This window comes from Typha angustifolia, chromosome 12 (genome assembly GCF_048772165.1).
Source record: "Typha angustifolia cultivar Huaian chromosome 12, ASM4877216v1, whole genome shotgun sequence".
Lineage (NCBI taxonomy): Eukaryota > Viridiplantae > Streptophyta > Magnoliopsida > Poales > Typhaceae > Typha > Typha angustifolia.
Genome location: NC_133250.1, coordinates 8,738,538 through 8,753,305, shown reverse-complemented (window position 1 = coordinate 8,753,305; position 14,768 = coordinate 8,738,538). Strand labels below are relative to the sequence as shown.

Below are 14,768 nucleotides of genomic sequence, written 5' to 3'. Positions count from 1 at the left end.
ATGCTTGCTAGTTTTATACTCATCATAATATATCGAAAAAAGCATGATAAGAAACAATGCGGTGGCGAAGATAACAGAGATTGAAACATTACTCAAATTAATGTAAAAAAGAGAAGAAAATGGAACAGATTATTCATTTTTTCACAGATTACATAGAGTACTTATTTGTAACAACTGTAATTGAGTTCTCTGCTCTTATTGGTGGCATTAAGTAGACTGATAAAAATCACACAACAGATAACACAGTAAATAAGCCAAATACAGTAGACAGGCGAATCCACACACATATAATGCTATCATTAGGTGTTTTCCAGCGCATGCTAGCTCCACAAGAGCTCCAGATTGCTCATTGAGACCAAGCCAATGCTCACTGAAACAATATCAAAAGAAGAAAGACAGAAAATTATGGAACTACTAGAGCTCGTAATTATATATATATATATATATGTATAAATGATGGAAAAATCAGTAAATTGCTATGATCTTTGTCTGATGCGCATGTGCAATGAAAATTTTATTTCATGTATATCATTGGGAAAATATGAAACGTACCTGTGTGAGAATTAGATCATAGTTTGTTATGTTGGGAATGTGGTCAACGATCTCCCGATCACTTCCTGCTAGCCTCTCTGTGAACACTGCTGCCATATCCCTTAAGTACATATCTTCGATAGATTTAAGGTATTTAATACCTTCGGGTACCATCCTCAGATTCTTTAATCCAGTAAGCTCTAGAGTCTGTAGGCTCTTCATTGCACCATCCTCTATGTTAATCCAAGCAAGTTGTTGCATATCAGCTAAACACAGGTACTTAAGCTTAGGGAAATATCCTGCGAGAAAGGCCAAACGCTGTCCATCATACACCGCCCAAAGATTAAGTGTAACAAGGTTAGACATGATAGACAAGGCAACAATCGGATCTTCTCGTAGTCCAGACCACCCCATTACTAACTCCCTAAGATTTCCAAATCTGCTAAATATGGATGACACCACGCCTTCCTCCAATCTCCCTCTCAACTTTAGTTTTTGCAGATGTGGTAGAGGTTTTAACTTTTCCAGATTAAGAATTTCATCTTGGTTACTTGCGAAAAGGCCCACGCTACTGAGGCGTGGCATCTTTGAGAGGGAGGCCCACAGTGCTTCACAGTAGCTTCGTCGCACCTTCATGATATAGAGGGTTCTTAGCTGTGTCAAGCTTCCAATCTTCTGAACTAAAACTCTGCTGGGTTCTATACCATATAAAATTTGCAAACATCTTAAACTGCATATATCATCGGAAACTGATGCACCACCGAAGCATTCAAAAGTTGTACACTCCCAGTCATAATGATGGGACACAAACAGGTGCCTTAGCTTCTGTAACATGGTAATTTCGTTCGGCAACTTCTCTACACAAGTTGCCCTGAGATCCAACGTTTGTAGGTTCAGAAGCTTCCCCAACAATGTGGGGATATTCTTCACTTTGGTATGTCCTAAATCCAGATAGTGCAAATTAAATAAGTCAGCCACCACATTGGGCACCCTATCAATATTGGCAGATCTAAGAGAGAGAACCCTTAATAATTTGAAGTTGGACGAAACATCGTGTATGGAACTAGATGATAATTGCTTGTCAAACGACAAAAAGGAGCGAAGCCGTCGTGAACTTACGCTAGGTTGCAAGGTTTCACTGCCTTTATGAATGGATACACGCCGAGCTTCTTCTCCCAATTCTATTACCTCTGGATTGTCATATGCAATACCAAACATCACTTTCCTTGATCTTGTTAGAGTTATTTCTCTAACAACATCATGAATTTGAAACACTTTAGCCCTTCCCAAGTCATTCCTTTCCACTACTTGTAACAAACACCTATGCACGAGTTCCTTAAGGTAGTCTTCAGCCACTTCCTCCATCGTTATCCCTGGCCCCTTCTCCTCAATGAATCCTTCAGCTATGCATAGCCTGATTAACCGTTTTCTCGTAATAATATCATCTTCAGGGAATAGGCCACAGTATAGGAAGCAATTCTTCAGATAGCTTGGTAGATCGATGAAGCTGAGATTTAGAACCCTATTTGCCACCCAATTCAGCTCTGGGTTATTTTCTAGTTGCCAATTAAGATGCTCGCAGAATGATCTCCACTCTTGTTCCTCCTTTTCTCTGTAGGAGAGGAGACTGCCAATAGCTATTATAGCTAGTGGCAAGCCTTGGCACTTCTCCACAATCTTGTCGGCCCAATTCTTGAGACTTTCAGGGCATCTTTCTCCATCTAGTCTCACAAAGGCTTTTTTACAGAAGAGATCCCATGCTTCCTTCTCTGATAGAGTTCTTGGCTTCACTATACGGTTGTCCTCTGCTAATGAGGCCACACCTTCAATCCGAGTTGTAATGACTACTCTACTTCCGCAATTGTTTTCTACGACTGTATCTTTTAAACATGTCCAGGCATCTCTGTTCCACACGTCATCCAAGACAATGAGGTACCTTCTTCCCTGCAGATGGCTTTTAATTGTCTCCATCAATTTGTTTTGATCCTTGGTGTCAATGTCTTTTGAAGTTGTCTGACTTTCTTCGAAGAGTTTCTTTGCTATTCTTCTCAATAAATCATCAACCTGAAAATTTTGGGACACAGATACCCATGCACAGCAGCCAAAGTGCCTTTTAGTTGTTTCATTTTTGTAAATGCTTCTTGCAAGAGTTGTTTTACCCAATCCCCCCATGCCATAGATGGAAATAATTGCACGACCTTGCTTCCCATCTGTCAACAACTTAATCAGATCTGCCCACCAAAGCCTGGCTCGGTGGTTTAGGCCTGAGACACGGGGGGCTGTGTGCTTTGTGTGAGGTGCATGATGAAACCATAGATCATTTGTTCTTCTCATGCAGATACAGCATCGAGTGCTGGGATGAACTGCAGGCCTGCATGGGGGGGCTAGTGGCACCGGTGGAGGAGAGCTGGCTGACTACGACCTGGAGTGCAAGCCAAGCGGAAGATGGGAAAGTGAAGGCCTACATCGCTTCATTGTTGTGGTTTATATGGAAGCAAAGAAATACGGTCACCTTCGGTGGGGGGAGAGATAGACCTAAGATAACCGTGGGAAGGGCGATGATAATGGCCAAAGAATATGCCAGGGAGGAGACGGTAGCGAAGGCGGTCATGAGTAGGGCGAAGGCCAAATGGCAAGCGCCGGAGGCCGGCTGGCTAAAGCTTAATACTGATGGGTCCTTCGTTGCAGACAGCTATCAAGGGGGTGTTGGCATGGTCCTCAGGGATGAGACTGGCAAAGTGCTCCAGTTGGCATGGGAGCAGTGTCCGAATGAGAATGCATTACATGCGGAAGCGTGGGCGGTCAGATTCGGTCTCCGGTCGGTGGGCAAGGTGTGCCGGTTAGCACTGGAAGTCGACTCCCGGGAGCTCGCTGGAATCCTGCGGAGAGAGAAAGCTCCTCCGTGGTGCATTAGGAACATCATGGACGAATGCCATGGCCTACTTAGTGAGTGTAGGGAGTGGACTGTACTAGCTGTTTTCAGAGAGGCAAATAGGGTGGCCGACTGGGCGGCTTGCCGGGGGAAGGAGGCAGGGGCCCTGGGTGGGCTGGACCCAGCCAGGCCTCTTCCCTCGGATCTTTGTACCATCTTGTGCCCGGACAATCCGGGTTAGCCTGCTAGCCCGGATCCGGCTTGCTGAATATCATATTATTTCAATAAAAAAAAAAAAACAACTTAATCAGATCTTGGGTTTCTTTCCCAAAACCTACAATTTCATCTTCACTAGTAAGGTATGAAGATTCTGATACATGCTGCTCCCCATGAGCATAATTAGTTAGGTTGCTACCTCCTCCTCTTTCAGTTATTGAAATGTCATATCTTTTTTTCATATTTGTGAGGTTCTGAAGACGGGCTTCGATTTTTTTAAGCTGATCTGCGATATCGCGCAATGCAACATTATTCTTGGAATAAGGAAAGGTTTTCCTAAAAAACCTCGTCTTCCTGTTTGCCTGTTGTCGCCCAGTGAGATATGCATACTCATCGATGGTGTCCTCAACCTCGTATGCTACCTTTCTTAAAAGTTCCAACCAGGCCTCAAAGGTTTTCTTATTGCCTTTATGTACATCTGCTTGACTTAAATAGGCTTTCATAACCACAAATTCACTCTCAATATTCTTTATACTGCTGTCAACTTCTCTCACAACGGATATGTCTTCTACTAGCTTGGAGGTTATTCTAGACGTTGCTGATTCAGCCAAGGAAGCACCAATCTTGTTTAGCACAAGAAACACCAAAGCTTCTGCCATACTTGCTCTCCTATTTTCAGATTTTTTTTTTTTTAGGAGCTCGAATGCTAAAAAAAAATTGCTGCAGCACTGTTATACTGCAATTATATGAAAAGCAAGAGTTAGTCGAGTGGAGTATGACACTCGAATCCTTAGAATCTAGGATACAAGAAATCTTCTTAAGCCAAGTCAAGATTTATGCAGTCAATTTGTACTAAACAACAACTAGAATTGTGCATGTGATGGGAGGTGGAGGTCTGAGGTGATAGGAAATTTGAATTAATAAATCACAAAGAAGAAAGTCATCATAGAAGATTGCAACTAATATCACACAGCTTTACTTGGTAGTGTATATATAAAAAAATCATGGAAATTCAAATAGAAGATCCAGATAAGGTCAGTTAGACTATAAACTACCAAAAAAGTCAACAAATCATCATTCTAGAAAACTATTAATTGACACAAGGCAGACGTTGCATCTAAAACTGACGTATTGGAAGTACCAGATGAAGATCAGCTCTCTAATGGTCGATCAGAAACCATAACATCTCAGTTCCTTCTACAAGGGTGCTGAAGCTGCGCTGGAACAGGTAACACTCTAAAGTAGTACTCAACTTCAAGTGTGATTTCCTTTCTGTTTTTCATTATGCCATGGATGGCATAGGAACAACACTATACCTCTTATCTTTTTGACGGAAAAGAATCAGATGCCTCAAAAAATTAAGACAATTGCATCTAATCTGCCACTAACGTAGTAATTGGCATTCTTAATCATGACAGCTAATAAATTCCCTCTTTGCATGACAGTTGGTACAGTAATTTCAGGTATGATTAGATCTGCTTTAAATATATTTCTTGTATGGAATAGGAATGTTACCTCATCTGCGTCTATAAATTGTAAATTGTAATCTATAAATACATATAGACTAGTGAGTGCATACTTCCCCTTTATAAAGCTTGGGAGAAGAAACGTGACCAGTGGCCTTCCAGGTATCGCTTGACATGACAAAGAGTAATAAAATCTGCAATAATTTGGGAGTGGTACATGAAGTGACATTCGTTGTGGGACCTATTTTTCTATGAAAAACAATTACGAATCAAATTATGAGCGATCCTGAAGTACGAAAATTATAAAAATTTAAATAGTTGTGGTTTTGTGAGTTAAAATTCTAATGACTCTGGTTTCATCTAAATGAGAGATCGAGATAAAAAGTAAAAAAAATAAAACAGTGGAGATAGGTTAAAACGTATAGAACGGTAAAGGTTAAAACGTATAGAACGGTAAATATCTGACGTTGCGACGGTCATCGAAGAGTGATGGACGGCCGTAAGGTAGGGTGGCTGCTGGAAAAATATGGTGACTATGAATTGAAAGCTTTGGAGATTCTACGACTATGATCTATTTGTAGAAAGATAAATGTAATATAACAGCTAAAATAAAAGATAAATACGATAAGAAATATTTGGCTAAACTCAGATTCAATGATCTTATCAAACACATGTCCACTCCTATTTATAGGAGTAAAAATTCCTAGCGGATTGATCCACATGCGGATTATCCGACTTATTTAAAATTTAAAACTTTAAGATAAAGCTAAATAACTAACTTGACTCGACTCGACTTGACTCAACTTAACCCATATGACGGAATCGTAATAGTTCACCATGCTTCCAACACCTTGTTCTCAAGATGACTAGTCTTTTACATTCTTGTACTCATACAACTTGTCGTGCCAATCAGTGGATTCAAGTTCGTCTTTATCGAGTCTGCCTAAGAACATGACATGAGCTGGTTGGCGCTTGCATTTATGACCGAGGGTAAATCGATCATCATAGTAAAAAACACAAGCCTTTTCTTTGGCACTCTTCCAAGTCATTGGATATAAAGTAGCATGACATCATCTGTCAGTTAGGCTGAACCATCGATGCAAGCTAAGTTGGGGCAATTGCCATCTCTAATGGGTCATGGGCTTGGGCTGTCTTTCTTCTCTCCTTCTTGCGGATCTGGTTTAACTAATCCAACTTGGACTCCATCAAAACAGTTAAGAAGAAGGCCTCATCAGAAGTTGTGGGCCTTAAAGCCTTGACCTCAGCCTAAATGGTAGGCTTGAGCCCACTAATGAAAGTACTCTTTAGGGCCAAATCAGACTAGCTAGTGACTCAGTTGCATATCCGCTCGAATTTCTCCCAGTAAGCTCGAACAGTTGTTGACTAAGTTAGCTTAGACGATAGGGCTTGAAAGTCCTCGTACTGGGTCGGACCGAATCGAGCACAAATAGCATCCGCAAAGTCCTTCAAAGACTTGAATAGTCGAGTCCGCTCAACCGACTAGTATCACCTGGTATCACCTAATTATCACGCCCTCCAAGTGGAATGAGGCTAGCTGGATCTTTTGGTGGTCGGGAATGCCATGATACGTGAAAAACTACTCCGCTAGATATGTCCAATCTAGCGGGTCTCCTTTAGATAATTTTGAAAAATCAAGCTTGACGGTCCGAGCTTGGATCCCAAAATGTGGTCTGTCATTGCTAGTGAAGTGACCTCGTGGTCGAGGCTAGTCACGTGGGTCATAGGCTCATGGGTTCTGCTCATGACGCACCCGGGCTACATGTAGGTTTAGCTCAGTCTGATGACGCGGGCCCACCGGGTCATTTCACCATTCATCTTTGAGCTCGTACTTGTGCTCGGGGTCATGTTCATGGGTTCCAAGCTCGGCGGTGAAAACCAATTATCGAGCTCGAGTTCGAGTGGCTGCAACGGCGGCCATGGCACATCGCTGGCGAGTCCACTAGCGCCTGGCGGTAATGGAAGAAGCTTGTGGCCCCACTACATGGGAGCACTGGCGGCAAGAAGCCATGGAGGAGCTGTCTCGATGTAGGGGCAGCTTCTCGCGATTGTGGCTGTCGGGTTCGAACACTTGACGATTGTCAATGGCCACCACTGGCCTGTAGTCAGCCTGATGAAGCTAACCATGGTCATCGGTGGTTGTGGGAGTGCCAGACCCGCGGCCACCAATGGTGGGTTTGTTGCAGCGAGAACCGATGTTGTCGGCAGTCTTCCAGCGATTGTTGCCATGAACGGAGGTCACGTCTCGGGTGCGGTTGGTCCGATGAAGCGAGTGGATGTGGCGGTTGGGGCCGGTGGGGGATGGATCTCCGGTGGTGGAAAGCTAGGGTTTTCGGCCCTAGCTTCCACCACAGGTGAGGAAGATGGTCAAGGCCTTTGCACTGGCGGCATCTCCGTTATGACAAGAGCGACAGTGCGTGCCTGTGATGGTGGAGGGGCCTCCACCGTGGCAGGAGGAGTTGTGTTGCGATTTGGGCCTCCCCTCCACCTCTCTCAATAATGGAGTTTTCTAGCCGCAGTTGGACAGATTTCATCATGGCCAGTAGCGCTAGCGACACAGGTTGGTTGAGGATGACTAGTACGACTTCTATCAAGGTCTAGATCAAGTCCTTGAGAGTGATTTTGATCTCCTTCGCGTTCTCCTTCGACTCAACCGAAAATTCTTTAAAAAATGCCTTTGCTCATGCTGGTGGCTCATCGTTGACATTTGCTCATGGTGGAGGGGATGCCAGAGATACTCTCACCGGAATAGAGATGAGTTCCTAACCCTTCATGGTCTCTCCTTCCTCGTTCGTCTTGGATTGCGTGTTAACCATCGTCCGAGGAACGTCGGCTTTGATATCAATGTTAACAACCAGATTTAAAGTGATCCGAATGTAAGGCAATTATAAAAATTTAGGTGGTGGTGGCCTCATGAGTTAGGGTTCTAATGGCCATAGTTTTACCTAAATTGGAGTCGAGATGAAAAATAAAAAATAAAACAGTGGAGGTAGATTAGAATGGGGTCGGAAGGTGGTAGATGGCCAAGGGTGGTGGTAGATAGCCGTAGGGTTGGATGGCTGTTGAAGTAAGGTGGTGTCTAGGGTTTGAAAATTTTGAAGGTTCTACGGCTATGATCTACTCTTAGAAAGATAAAAGCAATATAACAGCTAAAGTAAAAGATAAAGATGATAAAAATATTTGGCTAAATTCAGACTCATTCCATGATCTTATTAAACACATGTTCACTCCTATTTATTGGAGTAAAAATTACTAGCAAATGAATCCACATGCGGATTATCCAATTTTTTTAAAAATTTAAAATATTAAGATAAAGCTAAATAACTAACTTGACTGGTCTCGGACTTAACTGATCTCGAACTTGACTCAACTTAACCCACATAGTCGAATCGAATTGTAACCCACATAGTCGAATCGAATCGTAACAGAAACTATATTTTATTCTCACACCAAAATTTATTTCACACCCACTAATTTCAATTGAGGTAATCTACTTTTATTGGTTATATTTAAATTAAAATCATTATTTTTTATTTTATTTTTATATTGATCAACCTACATGTCGATTAATACCGATCAAATTTCACATGATAAGTATACTAAATATATATATATATATATATATATATATTGTTATTAAAAATTCAATTTATATTATTTTAGATACAATGAAAAGTTTATTTGATTTTCTATAATATGTCTCTAATAAGTATATTTAAATAGACCTCAAATATGATGAAAAAAAATAACAAGTTTTAATTTTAATATAACCATAAGATGTAAAATGATACAAATAACACTATAAGAGAGCTGAAATAAATTTAAGCCTAACTATAGATTGTAAAATATATATTTTCTTTCTTTCTTTCTTTTATCGGGGAACAACTACACCAAGATGTTCAAAGATGTAAAGAAAATAAATATTTCAAAAAAATGTGGTGATGAACAGAAATGACCATAACTTAAATCATACGTAGATAACAAAGATGAAAATATTCCTCACGTAATGTATCTAGAAAACAAATGGAACAGATTAGTCATTAGTCCACATATTACATAAAGTACTTTGTTGTGACAATTTTATCATGTGTTCATTAAACAAGCCATACAATAAATAACTCAATTATATAAAAGCCAAATACGACGGCAAGATCGAGAACGCTCCACGTACAAATAATGCTGACATGAGATACTTTTCAGTGCATGCTCCATGAGAGCTCCAGATTACTCACTGAGATCAACACTTACTGTGATACAAAACGAAGTGCAACGATAGGTATATAACAAGTGTACCATATTGATGTCCATAAGTTGGCAAATAGTAGAGGATACACTTACTTGATGTACTTACTTTCCTTCTAGAAACCATGGCAATGGTTGCCGAAACATCAACACTTTGGTTAAAGTGTGAACATCATAATTAAATATATCAGAAGCGAGAAAGAGGAAAATTCTGCAACTACTAGAGCTTGTAACTTTATGATTCTAGATGGATTGTCTACCTGTCGAGTCAAAAAAGAAGAGGAACACTGCATATCCAGCAAATGTTTAATCCAAAAGGGCATACAAAGTGAATAATTTGTTATACATAGTAAAAATGAGGAGAAGAGTAATCACAGGAAACCATTATGAATAAGTTAAATGAAGAGGAAACTACTACGTATGCGGATGTTAATCGCAACCTCAGTTTCAGGTCAATGGACAGAAAAGCAGCGCTGGTGGTTAGTTTTGCTGCATCGAAAATTATGAGCAGTAGAAACTCTACAAGAATCTATAACTTTCACGAGTAAGAATAACAAATCTCCATGAACAATTGAATCCAAAATATTTCTTTCATCTGCCTGACTGAAAAATCAGTGAATTTTACAATATTTGTTTGACATGTAAGTGCGATGAAAATTTTCTTTCATGTATATATTATTGGAAAATATGAAGCTTACCTACGGGAGAATTAGATTTTGGCGATGAACAATGTGGGGGATGTGCTTAACATGCTTCCGATCAATTCCAATCAATAAATTATTTTATAGTATTTCTCTCTTTTGATGTCTCGTGGAACATGTAAATTTGAGCTAATATTGCAAGTAGTTAAATTCTTTCCTGAAATTATTATTATTATTATTTTGTTGAGTCTACTGATTATCTAACAAAAATACTAGCAAATGAGTATCATAAATCCTTTTTGTTGTGCAAATACCTCAATGGGTGAAAGAAGTGGAAGAAAAACCTTACCTCCAAATACTAAAATTGAAATAGTAATGGGAAGACCAATAGAAGTTTAGAAAAACTCTAATATGGTGCTAATAATGATAAAATAACAATAAACAAGTTCTAATCACGTATTAGGCATTCTAATGCAAGTAATTACAAATATGAAAGCAATAGAGACAACAGAAAAAAAAGGGAGACAAGATTTATGTAATTCGGCGATATGCCTACATTCACTGTCGGAGCAATATTCTTCACTATACAAAAATCTCTCAATTATAAAGAGTTTAGTAACTCTAATTACTCTTAATATAATGATGGCTCAATCTCATAAATATTCTCTCAACTACTCAAGCTCTAAAAACTCATTTTAGTATTTATAGGGTTGGCTCAAAATTGAGCTTTTCTGTGGGGCGTTTAAACGGCCGCAGGGCACGCTCAATAAAAATACTGCTGAACCCAAACTGCTGTTCAAACACAAGGGTTCAGCAAAATACAGCTAAAAAACATTATAAGAAGCAATGCGGTGGCAAAGATAACAGAGATTGAAACATTGCTAAAATTAATGTAGAAAAGAGAAGAAAATTGAACAAACTATTCATTTTTCCACATATTACATAGAGTACTTATTTGTAACAATTGTAATTGAGTTCTTTGCTCTTATTGGTGGCATAAAGTAGACTGATAAAAATCACACAACAGATAACGCAGCAAACAAGCCAGATACAGACGAATCCACACACATATAATGCTGACATGAGGTATTTTTCAGCGCATAATCCACAAGAGCTCCAGATTACTCATTGAGATCAAGGCAATACTCACTGAAACATGAACTCTTTATTAGAATTTAAAGGGTGAAGTAATGAACATCAAAAGCAATATAAAAAGAAGAAAGACAGAAAATTATGGAACTAATAGAGCTCGTAATTTTATATATATATATATATATATATATATATATGATGGAAAAATCAGTAAATTGCTATGATCTTTGTCTGATGCGCATGTGCACTGAAAATTTTCTTTCAATCCTTGGAAAAATATGAAACGTACCTATAAGAGAATTAGATCAACCTTAATAAACAATGTTGGGAATGTGGTGAACGATCTCCCGATCACTTCCTTCTAGCCTCTCTATGAACGCTTTTGGCATATCCCTTAGGTACATATCTTGGATTGATTTAAGGTATTTAACACCTTCGGGTACCATCTTCAGATTCTGTAATCCGGTAAGCTCCAGAGTCTGTAGGCTCTTCATTGCACCATCCTCTACGTTAATCCAAGCAAGTTGTTGCATACCAGCTAAACACAGGTACTTAAGCATAGGGAACCATCCTGTTTGAAAGGCCAAAACCTGTCCATCATACACCATGCAAAGATTAAGTGTAACAAGGTTAGACATGATAGACAAGGCAGCAATCGGATCTTCCCGTAGTCCAGACCACCCCATTACTAACTCTCTAAGATTTCCAAAGCTGCTAAATATGGAGGGCAACACCACTTCCTCCAACCTCCCTCTCAACTTTAGTTTTTGCAGATTTGGTAGAGGTTTTAACTTTTCCAGATTAAGAATTTCATCTAGGTTACTTGCAGCAAGGCCCAAGCTACTGAGGAGTGGCATCTTTGCGAGGGAGTCCCACAGTTCTTCACAATAGTCTCGTCGCACCTTCATGATATAGAGGGTTCTTAGCTGTGTCAAGCTTCCAATCTTCTGAACTAGAACTCTGCTGGATTCTATACCATATAAAGTTTGTAAACTTCTTAAACTGCTTATATCATCGGAAACTGATGCACCATGGAAGCAATCAAAAGTTGTACACTCCCAGTCATAATGATGGGACGCCAACAGGTGCCTTAGCTTCTGTAACATGGAAATTTCATTCGGCAACTTCTCTACAGAAGTTGCCCTGATATCCAATGTTTGTAGGTTCAGAAGCTTCCTCAACGATGTGGGGATATTCTTCACTTTGGTATGTCCTAAATCCAGATAGTGCAAATTAAATAAGTCAGCCACAACATCGGGCACCCTATCAATATTGGCAGATCTAAGAGAGAGAACCCTTAACAATCTGAAGCTGGATGAAACAGTTTGTATGCAAGAAGACGATAATTTCCCACCAAAGAACAAAAAGGAGCGAAGCCGTCGTGAACTTACGCTAGGTTGCAAGGTTTTAGTGCCTTTCTGAATGGATACACGCCGATCTTCATCTCCCAACTTTATTACCTCTTGATTGTTATATGCAATTCCAAACATCTCTTTCCTCAATCTTGCTAGAGTTACTTCTCTAACAATATCATGAATTTGAAGCAGTTTAACCCTTCCAAAGTCATTCCTTTCCACTACTTGTAACAAACACCTATGCACGAGTTCCTTAAGGTAGTCTTCAGCCACTTCCTCCATCGTCATCCCTGATCCCCTCTCCTCAATGAATCCTTCAGCTATCCATAGCCTGATTAACCATTTTCTCGTAATAATATGATGTTCAGGGAATAGGCCACAGTATAGGAAGCAATTCTTCAGATAGCTTGGTAGATCAATGAAGCTGAGATTTAGAACCCTATTTGCCACCCCATTCAGCTCTCGGTTATTTTCTAGTTGCCAATTAAGATGCTCGCAGAATGATCTCCACTCTTGTTCCTCCTTTTTTCTGTAGGAGAGGAGACTGCCAATAGCTATTATAGCTAGTGGCAAGCCTTGGCACTTCTTCACAATCTTGTCGGCCCAATTCTTGAGACTTTCAGGGCATCTTTCTCCATCTAGTCTCACAAAGGCCTTTTTACAGAAGAGATCCCATGCTTCCTTCTCCGATAGAGTTCTTAGCTTCTTTATACAGTCGTCCTCTGCTAATGAGGCCACATCTTCACTCCGAGTTGTAATGACTACTCTACTTCCGCAATTGTTTTCTACGAATGTACGTTCTAAAAGTGACCATGCTTCTTTGTTCCATACGTCATCCAAGACAATCAAGTACTTTCTTCCCTGCAGATGGCTTTTAACTGTCTCCACCAATTTGGTATGATCCTTGGTGTCAATGTCTTTTGAAATTGCCTGATTTTTTTCGAAGAATTTCTTTGCTATTCTTCTCAATAAATCATCAACATGGAAATTTTGGGAGACAGATACCCATGCACGGCAGCCAAAGTGCCTTTTAGTTGTTTCATTTTTGTAAATGCTTCTTGCAAGAGTTGTTTTACCCAATCCCCCCATGCCATAGATGGAAATAATTGCACGACCTTGCTTCCCATCTGTCAACAACTTAATCAGATCTTGGGTTTCTTTCCCAAAACCTACAATTTCATCTTCACTAGTAAGGTATGAAGATTCTGATACATGCTGCTCCCCATGAGCATAATTAGTTAGGTTGCTACCTCCTCCTCTTTCAGTTATTGAAATGTCATATCTTTTTTTCATATTTGTGAGGTTCTGAAGACGGGCTTCGATTTTTTTAAGCTGATCTGCGATATCGCGCAATGCAACATTATTCTTGGAATAAGGAAAGGTTTTCCTAAAAAACCTCGTCTTCCTGTTTGCCTGTTGTCGCCCAGTGAGATATGCATACTCATCGATGGTGTCCTCAACCTCGTATGCTACCTTTCTTAAAAGTTCCAACCAGGCCTCAAAGGTTTTCTTATTGCCTTTATGTACATCTGCTTGACTTAAATAGGCTTTCATAACCACAAATTCACTCTCAATATTCTTTATACTGCTGTCAACTTCTCTCACAACGGATATGTCTTCTACTAGCTTGGAGGTTATTCTAGACGTTGCTGATTCAGCCAAGGAAGCACCAATCTTGTTTAGCACAAGAAACACCGAAGCTTCCGCCATATTTGCTCTCCTATTTTCAGATTTTTTTTTTTTTTAAGGAGCTCGAATGCTAAAAAGAAATTGCTTCAGCACTGTTATACTGCAATTATATGAAAAGCGAGAGTTAGTCGAGTGGAGTATGACACTCGAATCCTTAGAATCTAGGATACAAGAAATCTTCTTAAGCCAAGTCAAGATTTATGCAGTCAATTTGTACTAAACAACAACTAGAATACGTACATGTGATAGGAGGTGGAGGTGTGAGGTGATAGGAAATTTGCAATAATAAATCACAAAGAAGAAAGTCATCATAGAATAGTGCAACTAAAATCACACAGCTTTACTTGGTAGTTTATAAAAGACATCATGGAGACTCAAATAAAAGATCCAGATAAGTTCAGTTAGACTACAAACTACCAAAATAAAATCAACAAATCATCATTCTAGAAAACTATTAAATGACACAAGGCAGACGTTGCATCTAAAACTGACGTATTGGAAGTACCAGATGAAGGTCAGCTCTCTAATGGTCGATCAGAAACCATAACATCTCAGTTCCTTCTACAAGGGTGCTGAAGCTGCGCTGGAACAGGTAACACTCTAAAGTAGTACTCAACTTCAAGTGTGATTTCCTTTCTGCTTTTCA

General features: G+C 39.8%; 2 protein-coding genes across 3 annotated transcripts; both read right to left on the bottom strand.

The window, feature by feature from the left end:
• Positions 1-101: 101 nt before the first annotated feature.
• LOC140771672 (disease resistance protein RPM1-like) lies at positions 102-2,889 on the bottom strand. Its single transcript, XM_073113262.1, has 2 exons — positions 553-2,889; positions 102-370 (listed from the first exon to the last, which is right to left on the bottom strand). Exons 1-2 carry the CDS (start codon positions 2,863-2,865, stop codon positions 368-370), a joined length of 2,316 nt encoding a protein of 771 aa, XP_072969363.1. The 5' UTR covers positions 2,866-2,889; the 3' UTR covers positions 102-367.
• An 8,033-nt stretch (positions 2,890-10,922) lies between these two features.
• Positions 10,923-14,768, bottom strand: LOC140771669 (disease resistance protein RPM1-like). Of its 2 annotated transcripts, none has more exons than XM_073113256.1 (3): positions 14,628-14,768; positions 11,368-14,222; positions 10,923-11,135 (listed from the first exon to the last, which is right to left on the bottom strand). In XM_073113256.1, exon 2 carries the CDS (start codon positions 14,141-14,143, stop codon positions 11,390-11,392), a length of 2,754 nt encoding a protein of 917 aa, XP_072969357.1. In that variant the 5' UTR covers positions 14,144-14,222; positions 14,628-14,768; the 3' UTR covers positions 10,923-11,135; positions 11,368-11,389. The 2 variants fall into 2 exon arrangements, with proteins under 2 accessions (XP_072969357.1, XP_072969358.1); XM_073113257.1 differs by having other exon boundaries at positions 11,389-14,222.

Bases quoted from the DNA above. Each gene is read 5' to 3' on its own strand.
- LOC140771672 (XM_073113262.1), bottom strand. From the start codon at position 2,865: ATGAGAAGAACAAATGATCTATGGTTTCATCATGCACCTCACACAAAG.
- LOC140771669 (XM_073113256.1), bottom strand. From the start codon at position 14,143: ATGGCGGAAGCTTCGGTGTTTCTTGTGCTAAACAAGATTGGTGCTTCC.